The following is a 15,881-nucleotide window of genomic DNA, read 5'->3' as shown; positions in this document are numbered from 1 at the left end:
ATTTTGTATGCTTGAGGGTATTCTGAGAGAGACTGGCTTACGCCAGTCCTGCCTTGAGCCCTGCATTGATGGGTAGGTCTTTGCTCTTTATGTCCTCATATTGGAAAAAGAGGGTTCAGAAAATGATTTGGTGGAAGGCTGGATAAAGAAAGAGAGATCATTGGGTATAAATAGATGTTCTTGTTTAGGCGAGGCAATGGGCTCAAATCGGCATTACAAACTATTCTCTCTTCATGACATTAATAAGGGGTCTGTACAAGGCAACACTTCCATTACTTTGTGAATGTTGAAATAGCAGCCACCACTTTTAGAAGTCACTAAATTAAACTTGCTTTTAAGTTTAACACACATAATGATGCCTGTTATTTACTTTTTTTCTCTTCAGCGACAAAAGACATAAACACATCATCTCCTTCTGGTAAATATGATAGTATTGATTTGAAATCCACACAAAGTTTTTGATCATTTTGTGCCAGATCTCTTTTTAGAACTTCTGTAAAATGTAGGTGTGTTCATTTTTATTTAAAACTTGTTTTGAAAGGCTTCAGATATGTTTCAAAATGGTGGAGTTCAATTTTTGCAATAAAAATGCCTGCAATGATTGTAGCTGCATTTTCCCAAAATTACCAAAGTTCTGCAGATTTAGTTTGCTTCATGGGATTCTAGCAATACTGTGACACGTTGAAATAATTCCACAGATCAAATATCTTCGTTACTTTAGTAAAAGTTCAAAGTAAAACAGTTCACACAAAAATAGAGAAAAAATAGAAATTGTAAAAAGCAAAGAAAAGTTCCATTATAGCTTATAACTTGTTTTGTTTCTCTAAATTTGATTATACAGTCGAACCATTTCTAAACAGTCAGAAAACTGTGTCTTTGCCATTCACAAACTGCAAATGGGTCTATTAGTCCATGTTAGCAATGAGACTAATTCCAAACACACACTGACTCAAATAGCACACTGTATTATTGATATAACAACTTAATAACTTAATATATAATATAATATATACTGGTAATAATATATCATATATTATAATATATATATAACTTAATATATACTTTATATATATATAACTATGAAAGACAATTGTATTCTGTTCTACTTAAGCAAACACTAGTATGAGTTTAGCTTAAAGCTTTATCCTTCTAAGATTGGCTTTTACAATGATGATAAGAATAAACACAGGCTTGCAAAAATAAACAAAGCTAAATCTTTATAAAATAACACTTATGAAATGAACTTCTGGTGAAGATCACCAACTTGTTTAAGTGAAATAACCACATTGTAAAGAATGTAAACACATAAAAAGCAAATCACTTCAATATCAATCTTTAAGTAAACTCATAATTTACAAACTACAAATTTACAATTTGCACTCTTATTACAGAGGAAGAGCCTGTCAAGGAAAGTCCTTCTTTGGGTGAGTGAAATAATGTTGATCTATAACATAAATGAAGAGGTAATTCAAGTTTTTGTAAATATTGTGTGCGTGGTGTGGCCAGTGCTGCTGCTTGGTTATTTTGCACCCTAGGCCAAGATATATTAGTATGCCATTCAACTGTTCAGTAGCTAACCCGTACAGCTGTGTCCCCCCGAGCCCTGGGGGAATATCTAGTTTATCTTTATGGTGCCACCGTACCTGGATGTGACATACATATTTCCTTGTGGTGTCAATTAATTTTACACTAGCCGAAGCCCGCCGTAGCATATGGCGGTGTAAGAATAGGAACGGAAAACGGTGAGAAAGGAATTCAGTATAACAAAGGCTTAGAAAACCACCATCGCAGTATAATGAAAATAGCAAGGAGTGAAACCAATGCCAATGGTCAAGAGAGTACCTTCCTGTAGCAGGCTACGGAAAACATAGACATACATAGATAGACGCCGCATTCACTGTGTTGCCCAGTCGACACGATAAGTCATCGCGCCTGCCATATTGCGAGTGGTAAAAGTGCCATTTAAACTAATACAGGTAGACGTGGAAACTGGGTTTTCTGATGAAAAAACAATAACGTTTTAAACAGTATCGTTTACATACAACAGATTTTGGCAAATCGTTTACATGCAATTATTTATATCCATTTATACACTAATAATGGCAATTATTAAATAATAATAATATTATTATTAAATAATTCCTCTTGTATAAGTAACATTTCTCGGACTGCTTTCTTCCATCTCCGAAACATTTCTAGACTTTGTCCTGTTCTTACACAACACAGTACTAAAGTATTGGTTAATGCCCGAGTCACCTCACATATAGATCACTGTAATGGTATTCTATCTGTCATCCCACAAAAATGTATCCATCACTTGCAATTTATTTAAAATTCTGCTGCCAGGATAATAACCTGCTGTTCTAAATCCACTGAACATACTACACCTATTCTCTCTCAACTTCATTGGCTTCCTGTTAACTACAGAATACAATACTAAATAACGCTCTTAACAAGTAAAGCTCTCCACAACCTCACTGATCTCCTACAGACTGACACACCTCTCGCTCACTCAGATTCTCATCTGCAGCTGTACTTTCTGTACCACACATCAAGCTCTGTGCTATGGGAGCTCGAGCGTCTCTCATAGTGCTCCCCAACTCGGGAATTCTCTTCTCTCTCATATACATCAGCTCAATTCAATAACACATTTTAAAACTACCCTCAAAACTTATCTTTGCAAACTGGTATACCAATTGTGAATTTTGCACTGTTATTGCCAGTTATCTTTGTTTGCAAATTATTGCTGTTTGATCGAGAGTGACGGTGTATGCGGAAGTAGGATTAGAGATGGCAAGCGGGGCTCTGTCATGCGTATCCCATGGGCTTAGAGTTGGTGGGCAGGGCTATGTGAGTTGGCGGGCATAGCTCTCTGTCTTGTGTGCACTCTCTGTCTTGCTTGCCCTTATTTAGAGTTGGCAGGCGGGGCTCTGTCGAGCGTATCTCATGGTCTTAGAGTTGGCAGGTGGGGCTCTGTGAGTTGGCGGGTGGGGCTCTGTGAGTTGGCTCTCTGCCTTGCATGCACTCACTGTCTTATTCTAAGATAGGCTGAGACCCCTTACACATAGTACATAACTGTAATGCAGTAGAATTGAATTGCTTAACCATCCAACATTTGCATATATTAAAAATTTCAGTTAAACCAACAATATGTAACTACGGGGGTAGATCAAAGAGTAAATGCAATCTGAAAATTATGCAGTAATCAAAATGGATAGCAGCTGACGCAATACAGCATGTTCACAATGGCTTAGGATAGTTGAACATGCACTTAGACACAGTTTTTAAATATACCTCATGTAGGTTAGGAACTTCACCAACAATGATTTTCTGGGCAGAAAGCATTACCCTCTGCAAGGCTTTATGATTCTAGGTGGTGTACTTCCTATACCATGAAGTGATGCAAGCAGTTAAGATACTTTCAGTGGTGCAAGTGTGACTTGATCTGAGGGAGCTAAAGCTCTTCAACCACCAATGATTAAAAAAGGTGTTGTGCTTCCTTCATCACTTTTTTGGTGTGAACAGTCCTTGTGAGGACTTCAGTAATATGCACACCACAGAACTTAAAACTGCTCACCCTCTCCAAAGATCTCCATTGATGGTGATAGGAATACGTGCCTCTTTGCTTCCCGAAGTTCACTATTATCTCTTTGGTCTTGACCACACTGAGGGAGAGGCTGTTTGTTTTCCTGGCACCAATGTGTAACAGCTTTGATTTCCTCTTTGTATTTATGGGTCAGTATTTAAAGAATACTGCTAAGACCATTAAACACCTGAAAAAAAAGAAACAAAGATAAACTTTCAAGATATTAGAGGAATCTGTCTACTTCTTTTTCCCTCCAAACAGCAGTTTTGAAACATTTAAAGATAATTAATATTGGTGATTAGTAGCAAATTTAAGGTATTTAAAATGTCATAATACTATGTGAAAACATAACATATGCGAGTGGGGACTGGCTACACTTATATTCTCTTTTATAAGATGGATCATAATTTTACATATTACCCAAAAATTCTTTCAGCCTAATTTCAATACATTTATGATGCATTCAGAAAGTAGCCAGATTCACACAAGCTTAGGACATTGTTGACTTTATTTATGTATTTATTCTTACTTTAGCAGGTACGAATAATCAAGTAGCAAAAAGTTCATCTACTGGTGAGTGAAATAATTTCAACAGTGTAAAAAAGTCTGGCTCATGACATTATAAACCTTAATTGTATTTTAAAAGTGTCCTGTATTCTGATTGATTTTCTAGTAATTACTTAATTAATAAAGTATGTAGTAATTTTTATATTCCAAATGTATTGCTTCAGTCGTGATTAAGTCATTTTCTTGTCACCATCTCCTGTTACATTTCAGCTAGTGCAGAAAAGGCAAAGCTGTAACATAATGATTTCCAATGTTTTTTGTTAATCACAGTGATTTTTATCTTCTGTTTATTCTGCTGTTTCATGTACAGATGAAGACAACCAAATTTCTCCTTCAAGTGAGTTTTCCATCTAAGACCCATATAACATTTTCAAAACATGGCTGAGACTTTGTGGTTGTGCTGAACTAAGTTTCCAGTGCAGACATCTCCTTAGTGCTTTAAATTCTTTCTAGTCTGATTTTGGCACCCAGTAGTTCCCTTTTCACATCCTTTAATGATTAGAGATATATACTCCTTCTACATGTAGCGTGGGCGGCACGGTGGCGCAGTGGGTAGTGCTGCTGCCTTGCAGTTAGGAGTCCCGGGTCCTTCCTGCACGGAGTTTGCATGTTCTCCCTGTGTCTGCGTGGGTTTCCTCCGGGCGCTCTGGTTTCCTCCCTCAGTCCAAAGACATGCAGGTTAGGTGCATTGGTGATTCTAAATTGTCCCTAGTGTGTGCTTGTTGTTTGTGTGTGTGCCCTGCAGGTGGGCTGGCACCCCGCGTGGGGTTTGTTTCCTGCCTTGTGCCCTGTGTTGGCTGGGATTGGCACCAGCAGACCCCCGTGACCCTGTAGTTAGGATATAGCGGGCAAGGATATAGCAAATTAAATTGTTGGTTATTGTGTATATAAAGATTCTTGTTTCCTTTCTAATATTTCACTGCCAAATGATCAGAACCTGCTGATCTGTAAAGTCCAATTTCACATGCTGCTGAATATTAAAACATAAGTAAAAACTGTATGAAACCACAAATAAGGAAAACGTAGTTTAAGCACTATACGTTTAATAAAGTATGTTTTTAATTTTATTTTTCAGAGTCGTGTGAAACAAGTGAATCTCCTACACAAGGTAATTTGGAAAGGTTTGCTGTATAATTCCAAAAATGGACCCTTATTTAGCATCTTGCTTTGATTCAGTAGTTTCTTGGATAAAATACATATTGAATTCTATGCCAAAAATCCCTCCCTACCACCTTGGCTTGCATACAAGTTATTATTAGCTATCATTTCTGAATACATTCGCTTACATACAGTATTTAGTTGAGACATTGTGCAGTGCAAATATTCCTCTGGTACATTAAACACCTGAAAACAGAGAAACATACTGCAGATAAACTTTCAAGATTGCCTTCCTCAACTACTACTCCTGCATTACTAGAGAAATCGGTCTACTTCTTTGTTGCACCACATAGCTGTTTTGAAACATTTAAAGATGATTAACATTTGGGATTACGGTAGTAGCAACTTTATGGTATTTGAAATGTCATAATACTATGTGAAAACATAACATATGTAGGCAGGGGTAGGGGAATGGCTTCACTTATATTGTGTTTTACAAGATAGATTATAATTTTACATATTATCCAAAAACCCTTTCAGCCTAATTTCAGTACATTTATTATGCATTCAGAAAGTCCCCAGATTATCATAATACCTTAGGATAATATTGACTTTATGTATTTAGCGCTTTAAATTCTTTCTAGTCTGACTTTGGCACCCAAAAGGTCCATTTTCACATGATTTAATAATTACAGATGTATCTGATGATCTGTAAAGTCCAATTACACAAGATGCTGAATATTAAAACATAAGTAAAAACTGTATGAAATCACAACTAAAAGCAAAATGTAGTTTAAGCACTATACATTTAATAAAGTATATTTTTAACTTTATTTTTCAGAATCGTGTGAAACAAGTGAATCTCCTACACAAGGTAATTTGGAAATGTTTGCTGTATAATTCCAAAAATGGACCCTTATTTACCATCTTGCTTTGATTTGGTAGTTTCTTGAGTAGAATGTATATTGAATTCTATGTTAAAAATCCCTCCCCACCACTTTACTTGCACACAAGTTATTATTAGCCGTCATTTCTGAATATATTTACATATTTACAATATTTAGATGAGGCTTTGTTCAGTGCAAATATTCCTCTGCTAAATTACCTAAAAGTACTTATTGTTTTCATCTAATATGACATACATATAGAAAATGTCTTATTTCAGTAAGTTGTGTTTGAAAGGCCATGATTTCTGTCCTGTAACACAGAAAAAATATCTGCAGGTGCAGTCATGTGTCACATTATATATATTACATACATTATATTTATCTATTAGGAAGCTATGATATACAGTACTTCATTTCTACATTCTGTCGCAAATATACTTACCAAAAACATCCTAGGTTTTGCAATTATTTAATAACTTGCCCCATGAATGACCATACAGTGATCATACACTAAACTGCATAGCAATGGGAACTAATTACACACTTCTCTTACAAGAGCAAAAAGAACAGAAGAATACAATAAGTTAGGTTAGTTTAAGTAAACTTTATTATCCCAAAGAGAAATTCATTTGCAGAAGGAAAGTACAAAACATAGGGCACTGTTAGACAGATGCTAGAAGTTAAACAAAAACTAGTGTTATCATAAGTACACATACTCAAGATTAGCACAAAGAATATTTGTCTTTAACAGTACTCAAAATAATAATTCAGAATTTAGCACACCCTACAAGTAACAGAATTCAAAATACTTAAAGCTCTAGGAATAAAAGAGTTCTTCAATCTGTTGCTCTTTACCCTTGGGAACCTAAATTGGCAGCCTGATAGTGACAGCTGAAACGTAGGAAAAAGAGGATGTCTATTGTTGGCCTTCTTTTTAACTTATTTGTAATACGGCTCAATGATGGAGGTCTGCTACAATAATTTTACTGGTCATTTTTACAATGTTGATAACATGGTTCATATTATTAATGCCAAGGTTGCCAAACCAACATATGAAAGCAATTGTTACAACAGATTAAATAAAAGACTTAACAAAAAGTGTCATTATAGTTTTGTCCACTTTAAAAAAATTGAGTTTCCTGAGAAAGTATAACCATATCTGCCCTTTCTTACAATTTTGTTCTATATTAAGATCAAAATTTACTCTGTGATCAATGACTGTGCCCATATATTAGTAGTAATATGCCATCTCCACTGTCTTCCATTTAATTACTGTTAATAAAGTGAGAGGATTCGCTCCAGCAGACCCTTGTGACCCTGTAGTTAGGATATAGCGGGTTGGATAATGGATGGATGGATAGATAGACAGGGGTGTACATTTTGTATTAACCAGGCTCTGTGAAGTAGCTAAAGCTTTGTTTTGTCCATTTTATTTGTTAGTTTGAACATCTTTAGTTATTCCCGACTACTTGTGTCATTATGTTGTTATTAAACACCATTTTATTGTAATTCTTTATCCTCCTTGGCATTCCTTGTGGGTCAGCTTAATCTCCCCCCATAGAGTTTATACATACGTAAGCTATAATCTTTTACCTAAAGTTTTAACTTAACAACAACAAATTACCACATCATACAACTGAAATTAAGTTGTTATTTCTTGACAGAGTCTGTGTCCCAGCAAAGCACAGGTGAGAAGATGTTCACTTTATATTTCTATGACAGCAGATGTCAGCCAAACAAAGCTGTGAGTACAATGTTCATGTAAGGGCATCCTTGCCGAAACTGCTTCAAAAAAACTTTTTCCTTCCCATGAGAAAAACTCCTACCTGCTCCTTCAGAAAAATGTGTTTAGATACCCTCAGTGCTGGAGTCATTGTAATGTATATGCAATGGTAGTCAATTATTTTTTATGTTAAGTAATCAGAAAACAGAATATAGGTGTTTTGATCTGTGTTTGCTATTTATTTTATTTGTTTTATTGTCCTGACCTCTATCTTTAACAAATTATATAATTCTATAGGTTTTTAGGTGAATGAATCCATTTATGATAATAGTTTTTGAATCTAAAGTTGTTTTCTACATGTTAATTATTTTTGCATCGTTTTCCAAAGCCATTTTGGTTTTCCCATGCGCCGCTATTTTGAGTAGTGGTTGCCACAATATTGCTATGCAGCATTCTGTGGAGACGCTCGATGCTGATGTCATCACTGCCACAGAATAAAAGTTGACATCATGACTTGCTGGTTATCAAGGAATGCAGAAATTCCTAAAGAAATCTCTGCATTGTAAGTAATAGTTTATTGCAATTAGTGTTTCAAACCTACTTTTTGATTTTTGGGTTAGAGTTTAGATTTTATGAAAGACAGGACCGACCCTTAGTTAGGGGGTTTTTCAGGTTGAATTTTTGACTTTCTTCTTATGGCCACCTCAGCTATTGAAAGTTTGCCAATTCTTACAGCAAGCATAAGAGTAGGATGATTTACCCCTTTCATAACAGCCACTCTTTAGATTGTAGCAGATGTAGCTGCTGACATTTTTATTTATGACATGCAATCTCTCGTTGTTTTTGGACAGGCAGAAATACATTTCAACAAGGCATTGTCAGTGGGAGCAGCTAGGAGGAAAATTGTTGCATAAATGGGAGGAGGTAGTTTTTGTCAGAGAAATCAGGGTTGATAGAGTTTTTTTTAATTAAGTTTTGTCTAAAAGGAGCAGAGAGACTTTTTTCCAGAGGTACTAGGAGAAGAAACTAAAACATCCTACTAAAAACATAATGCTGGTGTCATTTTAAGCTTTATATCATTTGAAAGGTGCTGATTAGTTCTTGGACATGCTTGAATGGTTCTCCTTTACATCTATCAAATTAAGTATTGCTGGAGGGTGCCAAAAACTGCTTCACAGTTTTATTAGAAACATTTAGGAATGAAAGTGAAATGCATTTTAGTATTTCTGTCTTTGCAGAAACAGACAATGTCAAAGAAACTCCTTCTTCTGGTAAGAACATGTTTATATTTTTATCATTAAGTTAGCTTTCAGAAACTCTCAAACATGAGATGCTGAACATATTGTTATGCAAATCTAAAATTAAAGTGGTTATAAGTAACTAGCAGTATGAACATTTTGCAAAAACAGTAATACAGATTTCTAGAAATGTGCACAGGAATTCATTTTTTGCTTCTAATATTAAATAGAGTGATTTGCAGGTAAGGTTAGTAGTAGAGTGATGTACCATGTTAGCTATTTATGGATGCAATTAGAAGTGAAACAAAATGACACCAGAAGAAAGGACCTGAGCTGCCTCAAAAGCTTGCCTATTGTAATCTACTCAGCCAATAAAAGGTGTCGTTTTGCTTTATTTCCCATTGCCGTCTAAGAGTGCAAATGTAGAAAGGGCTGGCATCTTTTCTCCAAACTATTCACATTGTGTAATTTGGTTCCTAAAATGTTTCAAGGAGATAGATAGATAGATAGATAGATAGATAGATAGATAGATAGATAGATAGATAGATAGATAGATAGATAGATAGATAGATAGATAGATAGATAGATAGATAGATAGATAGATAGATAGATAGATAGATAGATACTTTATTAATCCCAAGGGGAAATTCACATAATCCAGCAGCAGTATACTAATACAAAAAACAATATTAAATTAAATAGTAATAAAAATGCATGTAAAAGCAGACAATAACTGAGTAATGTTAGCATTTATTCCCCCGGGTGGAATTGAAAAGTCGCATAGTGTGGGGGAGGAACGATATCCTCAGTCTGTCAGTGGAGCTTCTTCTACCGTGTAGAAGAGGGCACTCGCCACAACCGTCTGGTAGAACATCTGCAGCATCTTATTGCAGATGTTGAAGGACGCCAACCTTGTAAGAAAGTATAGTCGGCTCTGACCTTTCTTACACAGAGCATCAGTATTGGCAGTCCAGTCCAATTTGTCATCTAGCTGCACTCCCAGATATTTAAAGGTCTGCACCTTCTGCACACAGTCACCTCTGATGATCACAGGGTCCATGAGGGGCCTGGGCCTCCTAAAATCCACCACCAGCTCCTTGGTCTTGCTGGTGTTCAGGTGTAAGTGGTTTGAGTCGCACCATTTAACTAAGTCTTTGATTAGCTTCCTGTACTCCTCCTCCTGCCCACTCCTGATGCAGCCCACAATAGCAGTGTCATCAGCAAACTTTTGCACATGGCAGGACTCCGAGTCGTATTGGAAGTCTGATGTATATAGGCTGAACAGGACCAGAGAAAGTACAGTCACTTGCGGCGCACCTGTGTTGCTGACTACAATGTCAGACCTGCAGTTCCCAACACGCACATATTGAGGTCTGTCTGTAAGATAGTCCACAATCCAAGCCACCAGGTGTGAGTCTACTCCCATCTCAGTCAGCTTGTCTCTAAGGAGCAGAGGTTGGATGGTGTTGAAGGCACTAGAAAAGTCCAAAAACATAATTCTTACAGCACCACTGCCTCTGTCCAAGAGGGAGAGGATCGGTGTAGCATATAGATGATGGCATCCTCCGCTCCTACCTTCTCCTGGTATGCGAACTGCAGAGGGTCGAGGTCGTGGCGGACCTGTGGCCTCAGGTGGTGAAGCAGCAGCTGCTCCATGGTCTTCATCAGATGTGACGTCAGAGCAACAGGCCGGAAGTCATTCAGCTCACTAGGACATGATACCTTTGGGACTGGGCTGATACAAGATATTTTCCAAAGCCTTGGGACTCTCCCCTGTTCCAGGCTCAGGTTGAAGGTGCGCTGTAGAGGACTCCCCAGTTCCAACGCACAGGCCTTCAGTAGTCGTGGCGATACTCCATCTGGACCCGCTGCTTTGCTGGCACAAAGTCTTCTCAGCTCTCTGCTCACATGGGCTGCTGTAATTGTGGGTGGGGATGTCTCACCTATGCTGGTATCAACAGAAGGATGGTTGGAGGATGCAGTACTCCGAGGTGAGAGTGGGTTAGGATGATCAAACCTATTAAAGAAGTTGTTCATTTGGTTTGCTCTCTCCACATCTGTCTCGATGGTGGCATCCTGCTTTGAGCTGCAGCCAGTGATAATCTTCATCCCATCCCACACTTCCTTCATGCTGTTATTCTGCAACTTCTGCTCCAGCTTTCTCCTGTACTGCTCTTTCGCCGCCCTGAGCTGGACTCGGAGTTCCATCTGCACATGCTTGAGCTCATGCTGATCACTGTTTAAAAGCCCTTTTCTTCTGGTTCAAAAGGCCTTTCATGTCACTTGTAATCCATGGCTTGTTGTTAGCATAGCAGCGTACTGTTCTTACTGGAACTACAATGTCCATACAGAAGTCGATGTAATCAGTTGTGCAGTCAACAGCCTCTTCAATGTTCTGACTATGTGACCCCAGCAATATATCCCAGTCTGTAGTTTCAAAGCAGTCTCTCAGAGCCTGCTTTGCCTCAGGGGACCACTTCCTGAATGAGCGTGTGGTTGTAGGTAGCGCCTTCACTCTTGGTTTGTAGTAAGGCTGAAGCAGAATCAGGTTATGATCTGCTTTCCCAAGCGCAGGCAGCGGGGTGGCGCTGTATGCGTCTTTAATGTTTGCATACAGTAGGTCGATAGTCCTATTTCCCCGGGTGTTACAATCCACATACTGGGAGATGCAGGTAATGTTTTGTCCAGTGTCACATGGTTAAAGTCTCCAGAGATTAGCACAAGTGCCTCAGGACATGCTGTCATGTGACTATAAAAAGCTATGTGTTTTATTTCATGGCAATCTATTTATGTTAAAGTTGACTAAAATTACATAAAGTATATTCCAAGCAGCTTACAAAAGAGGTTAACATAATCGAGTAAATGTAAGTCTAAGGGACTGTTGGGAACAAGTGTTACAGGACAAGGTTACAAAATGTATCGTCTCAAGTGAGAAGTTTAAAACAAAATGAAAGCAAGGTACATTTCCTTAGTTACAAGAATGTATCAAATCCATTTTCAATTAGACAAAACAAGAGAATCTTCACATGCTTCTAAAACACACTGAGGGAGTCAGATGTTCAAATGGAGGTGGGCAGCTTGTTCCACCAACCAGAAGCTACACATGAAAAGAGTCCGAATTGAGATTTGACGTTGCAAAGAGATGGCATCACCAGATGCCTTTCACCAGCAGATGTAAGCGGTCTAGAAGGAACATTGACCACACAACTGTCTCCATATAAATATACTTTAGGTGCTGACCAATTGACAACTCTGTAGGCAAACATCAAAGATGAGAACCAAATATGTACCGCCACAGGAAGCTAATTTAATAATCTGAAAAGATTAATGACATGTGCCTGCCTTAGCTGGTTGAACACATGATGTGCCAATGCATTTTGAATTATCTGCAGCCCCTTGATGACACATGCCAGTTCTCCTGCCAGTAGAAAGTTACAGTAGATCCGCTCTCACAGGACTAACAATTAGGCCAGGAGTTGTGCTTCATACTCTGTCAGAAATGGTCAAATCTTGCAGATTTTATAAGAGTGAATCTGCATCAATGACAGAAAGTTGCAACATGGTCAGTGAAGGACAACTGGTCATCAGTCACTACCACAAGCTTGGGGTGCTTGAATAGATGTATGAGCTGGGACAACACTTTTTTTCTCTTCTATGTATTTTATTAAACTAAACAGTGCACATTGAATACACACAGGTGTAAATGAATGCACACTAGGTTTGAGAACCGCTGGTTCCTTTGTCATTTGTATCTTGTTATTAATGAGAAGCAATAAAAAAGTGAATGCAACTGTTTAAGACTAAAATAAGCAATTAAGGGTTTAAAATATTAACAAGCATGACAACTAAAATGAAGCAGAACAATATCACTTGAGCAATAAGTGCTTCATCAGCAAAAAATGACTTCCCATGAAGCAGTTGTCCTGGCACAAAACCTGCAGCCATTGCAGCCTTCCAGGACTGACATTGTTTACCTCGATATAATGGCCTGAGTCTTCAATTAAATGAAGTTAATTAGCAGCAAAAATTGGTCACTAATTAAGAATGAAAAGCTGTAGCTACTGTGTCCCTCCAGGATCAGAGTTGGGCACCCCTGGTCTAAATCACATATAAGATCACCCCGTTGATAGTAGGTAGCAATAAGTTAGGGAGCATCCCCCCTAAGCCTAAGATTAGTTATTATGTAATAGCAATACAAATTAAAGAACCCCATAACCTTCTCACAGTTTTAATGTACACTATATATAATTTTAAATAAGAATATAGTACTTTCAATCAATATGAAATACAAAATGATTATGTCTCAGGGAAATGATACAATATAATTCAGATATATAAATTCATAGTTACAGTCCTATGAAACTGAATCAGTTTATGGTCACCATTTAACTTAACATACACACCATTGGGGTTTTGGAGAGGAAACCAGGAAATGGATACAGGGAGCATGTGTAAAACTGAAGAATATGTGACCAGGCTAAAAGGTATTTATCTAAAACAGAAATATTTTAAATATATAAATATGGTATAGTCACATTTTATGAATATGACCACGAGAAAATATGTATATATCGTATATGTGAAAATTTAAACCTAATTTTTGCTTTCACATAAAAACATCATAAATCTATCATTACTGTATCTATGTCCACTGCGCTAGATTATCAAACTTAAATTGTTTACTTTAGCAGGCTAGGAAACAAAAACCATAATAGCTAATGTTTCCTCTTTTATTTTTGATAACGTATCCTTTTGTAAGATTCTTCATTTAAAATGTGCACAGTACTCAAACTCGTATAGTCATTCAACCTGGTAGGAGCTGTTCAGAATCCCTTGCTTTTCCAGAATATATAAAGCACTGCACTCTTCATTCAAGGATCATTTTTGAAAAAGTTTGTGTTATTAGACAACTCTACATTTTCCCAGTGTAACTGAGTGGACCCAAGTGACTCCCTGTCCAGGGCTGGATCCTATCTTGCACTTGATGCTAACAGGATAGGGTCTGTCACTTTATGACCCTGGAATTAGGTAGGTGGGTCAAAAATGGTTAGGTTGCTTTCCTTATTGAAAATGATCAACTCTGGAAAAGAAGTGACAAATAATGTGTAAACAGGAAATTACAAAATTGAAGAAACATGTTACAAAATAATATATTCTAGCTGGTGACTCTCAGTCTCACTAGTTTATTTTACACATCATATAATATATGCCACATGTATTACTCTGACTTACCTGTTTATGGACGAAAGACTTTACATGATTGTTTTGTTATCTTTGTTTCAATTGTTGAGTTAATTAGGCCACAAAGTCATCTATGTTTCTGTCTTTTAGAAAAGGATGATGCCAATAAAACATCTCCATCTGGTAAGCACATCATTATGTAAAAATCAGCTTCTCCTTCAGGTCACCTTTCTGTGCTGCAGTGATAACTGAGCACATCCTTCCATCTGGCCCTGGTCTTTCTAGGGAATCTCACCACCCAGGTACCCTGCATACAGTAAATGTAATAGTTATATTATATTTAATTAATTTGATCACTCAGTTGTCAGCATCAAAATTTTAAACTTTTGTCTAGTTATGCTGTTTTCATATTCATACTGAGCCAACATTCTTTGGCCAGTTTCATGTTTCACTCCCTCTGCTCAAAGAAATCTCACTATGGCATATTGTTCAACAATAGTGCAATCCTGCTATGGAGCGCCAGTGTTCATTTGAACGTGGATTCAACTAGACTAACAGCAGAGTGCTGCACTGAGCAATTCAAATTACACATAAGCCATCACAAACAAGTTGTATTGCGTTAGCTTCTATCAGGTTTCTGTTATTTTCAAATTGTCTTTACTTTTTGATTTACCCTCATATAATTTAAGCTGTATTACAAATGGTAGCAAGTGGAAACAAACAAAAACAATAATTAAAAATATTAATTATACTATGTCCGATAGTTAGTGGAGAGAGTAAAAAAAAAAACAAAAAAAAAACAAACACCACTGGAGAAACCTCTGGGGTTTTGTGACGAAAATTCCATCTAGGCAAATCTTTTTAGAAATGGAGGATTGTGACGTTGCGGATCAGCAATACGCGACTGGGTCCCACCTGGAGCCTCTTCAACTCACCACCACCAATAGTCATGACTGAGTTGAGCTGAGCAGATGAGGACAAACTCACCAAAGCAAGGGGATGGCAAAAAAGTGCTGAAGTGCTTCTATTGAAAACAACTCACTAAAGGTGTCCAAAAAGTGTAGTGCTCCAAAAATTGTCATTAAATAAATAAGCCTGTAAAACAAATTGGTGGAGGATTAAAATCCATCACAAAAATATTTAATTAAAAAAGAGATTAAAACACACAGAGCGGGTCCTTTCAACCCAGGAGGCGCCTAACCAGCAGATCAGCCCACCTGCATCACGCTTCCTAGGCTCATGCCCCTGTAGCCATCTCTGGCTCTTGACAGGGCACCCCATCAAGCCTCCAGCTCCGGCTGCCAGGTTTGTGTCCTTGTGGTCCATGGCACCACCCGCAGAATGCCTCTCCCACCCTCTCATTTTCCTGCAACCACTCTACCTCTCTCCGGCAAGTCGTTATGACCGAACAGCGCTTCGGCCACTCCAGTGACCATCAGCCCCCAGGCGCCACCGCACTCTCTGAGGGACTTTCTCCCGGCTGTCTGCCTTCTCCGCCTTTCTTGTGCTCACTTGCACTGGATCACTCTCACTCCTGCCTTTTCTCTGTCCATCTTTTTACATCTTTTATCTTTGTCTCTTTCTGATCGGCTTTTTTCTTT

At 37.7% G+C, this 15,881-nt stretch overlaps 1 protein-coding gene across 1 annotated transcript in view; it reads left to right on the top strand.

The window, feature by feature from the left end:
* Nucleotides 1-15,881, top strand: part of LOC120538557 — a 174,712-nt gene that overhangs the window by 85,179 nt on the left and 73,652 nt on the right. The window contains exons 18-26 of the mRNA XM_039767952.1: nt 386-418; nt 1,392-1,424; nt 4,124-4,159; nt 4,464-4,490; nt 5,229-5,261; nt 6,093-6,125; nt 7,803-7,826; nt 9,100-9,132; nt 14,431-14,463. Coding sequence (XP_039623886.1) covers nt 386-418; nt 1,392-1,424; nt 4,124-4,159; nt 4,464-4,490; nt 5,229-5,261; nt 6,093-6,125; nt 7,803-7,826; nt 9,100-9,132; nt 14,431-14,463 — 285 coding nt within the window. The remainder of the gene's footprint in view (nt 1-385; nt 419-1,391; nt 1,425-4,123; nt 4,160-4,463; nt 4,491-5,228; nt 5,262-6,092; nt 6,126-7,802; nt 7,827-9,099; nt 9,133-14,430; nt 14,464-15,881) is intronic.

The sequence above is a fragment of the Polypterus senegalus genome, chromosome 11 (assembly GCF_016835505.1).
Source record: "Polypterus senegalus isolate Bchr_013 chromosome 11, ASM1683550v1, whole genome shotgun sequence".
NCBI classification, from domain to species: Eukaryota; Metazoa; Chordata; class Cladistia; order Polypteriformes; family Polypteridae; genus Polypterus; species Polypterus senegalus.
The sequence above is the reverse complement of the archived record's forward strand: the minus strand, read 5'-3'. Positions and strand labels throughout refer to the sequence as shown.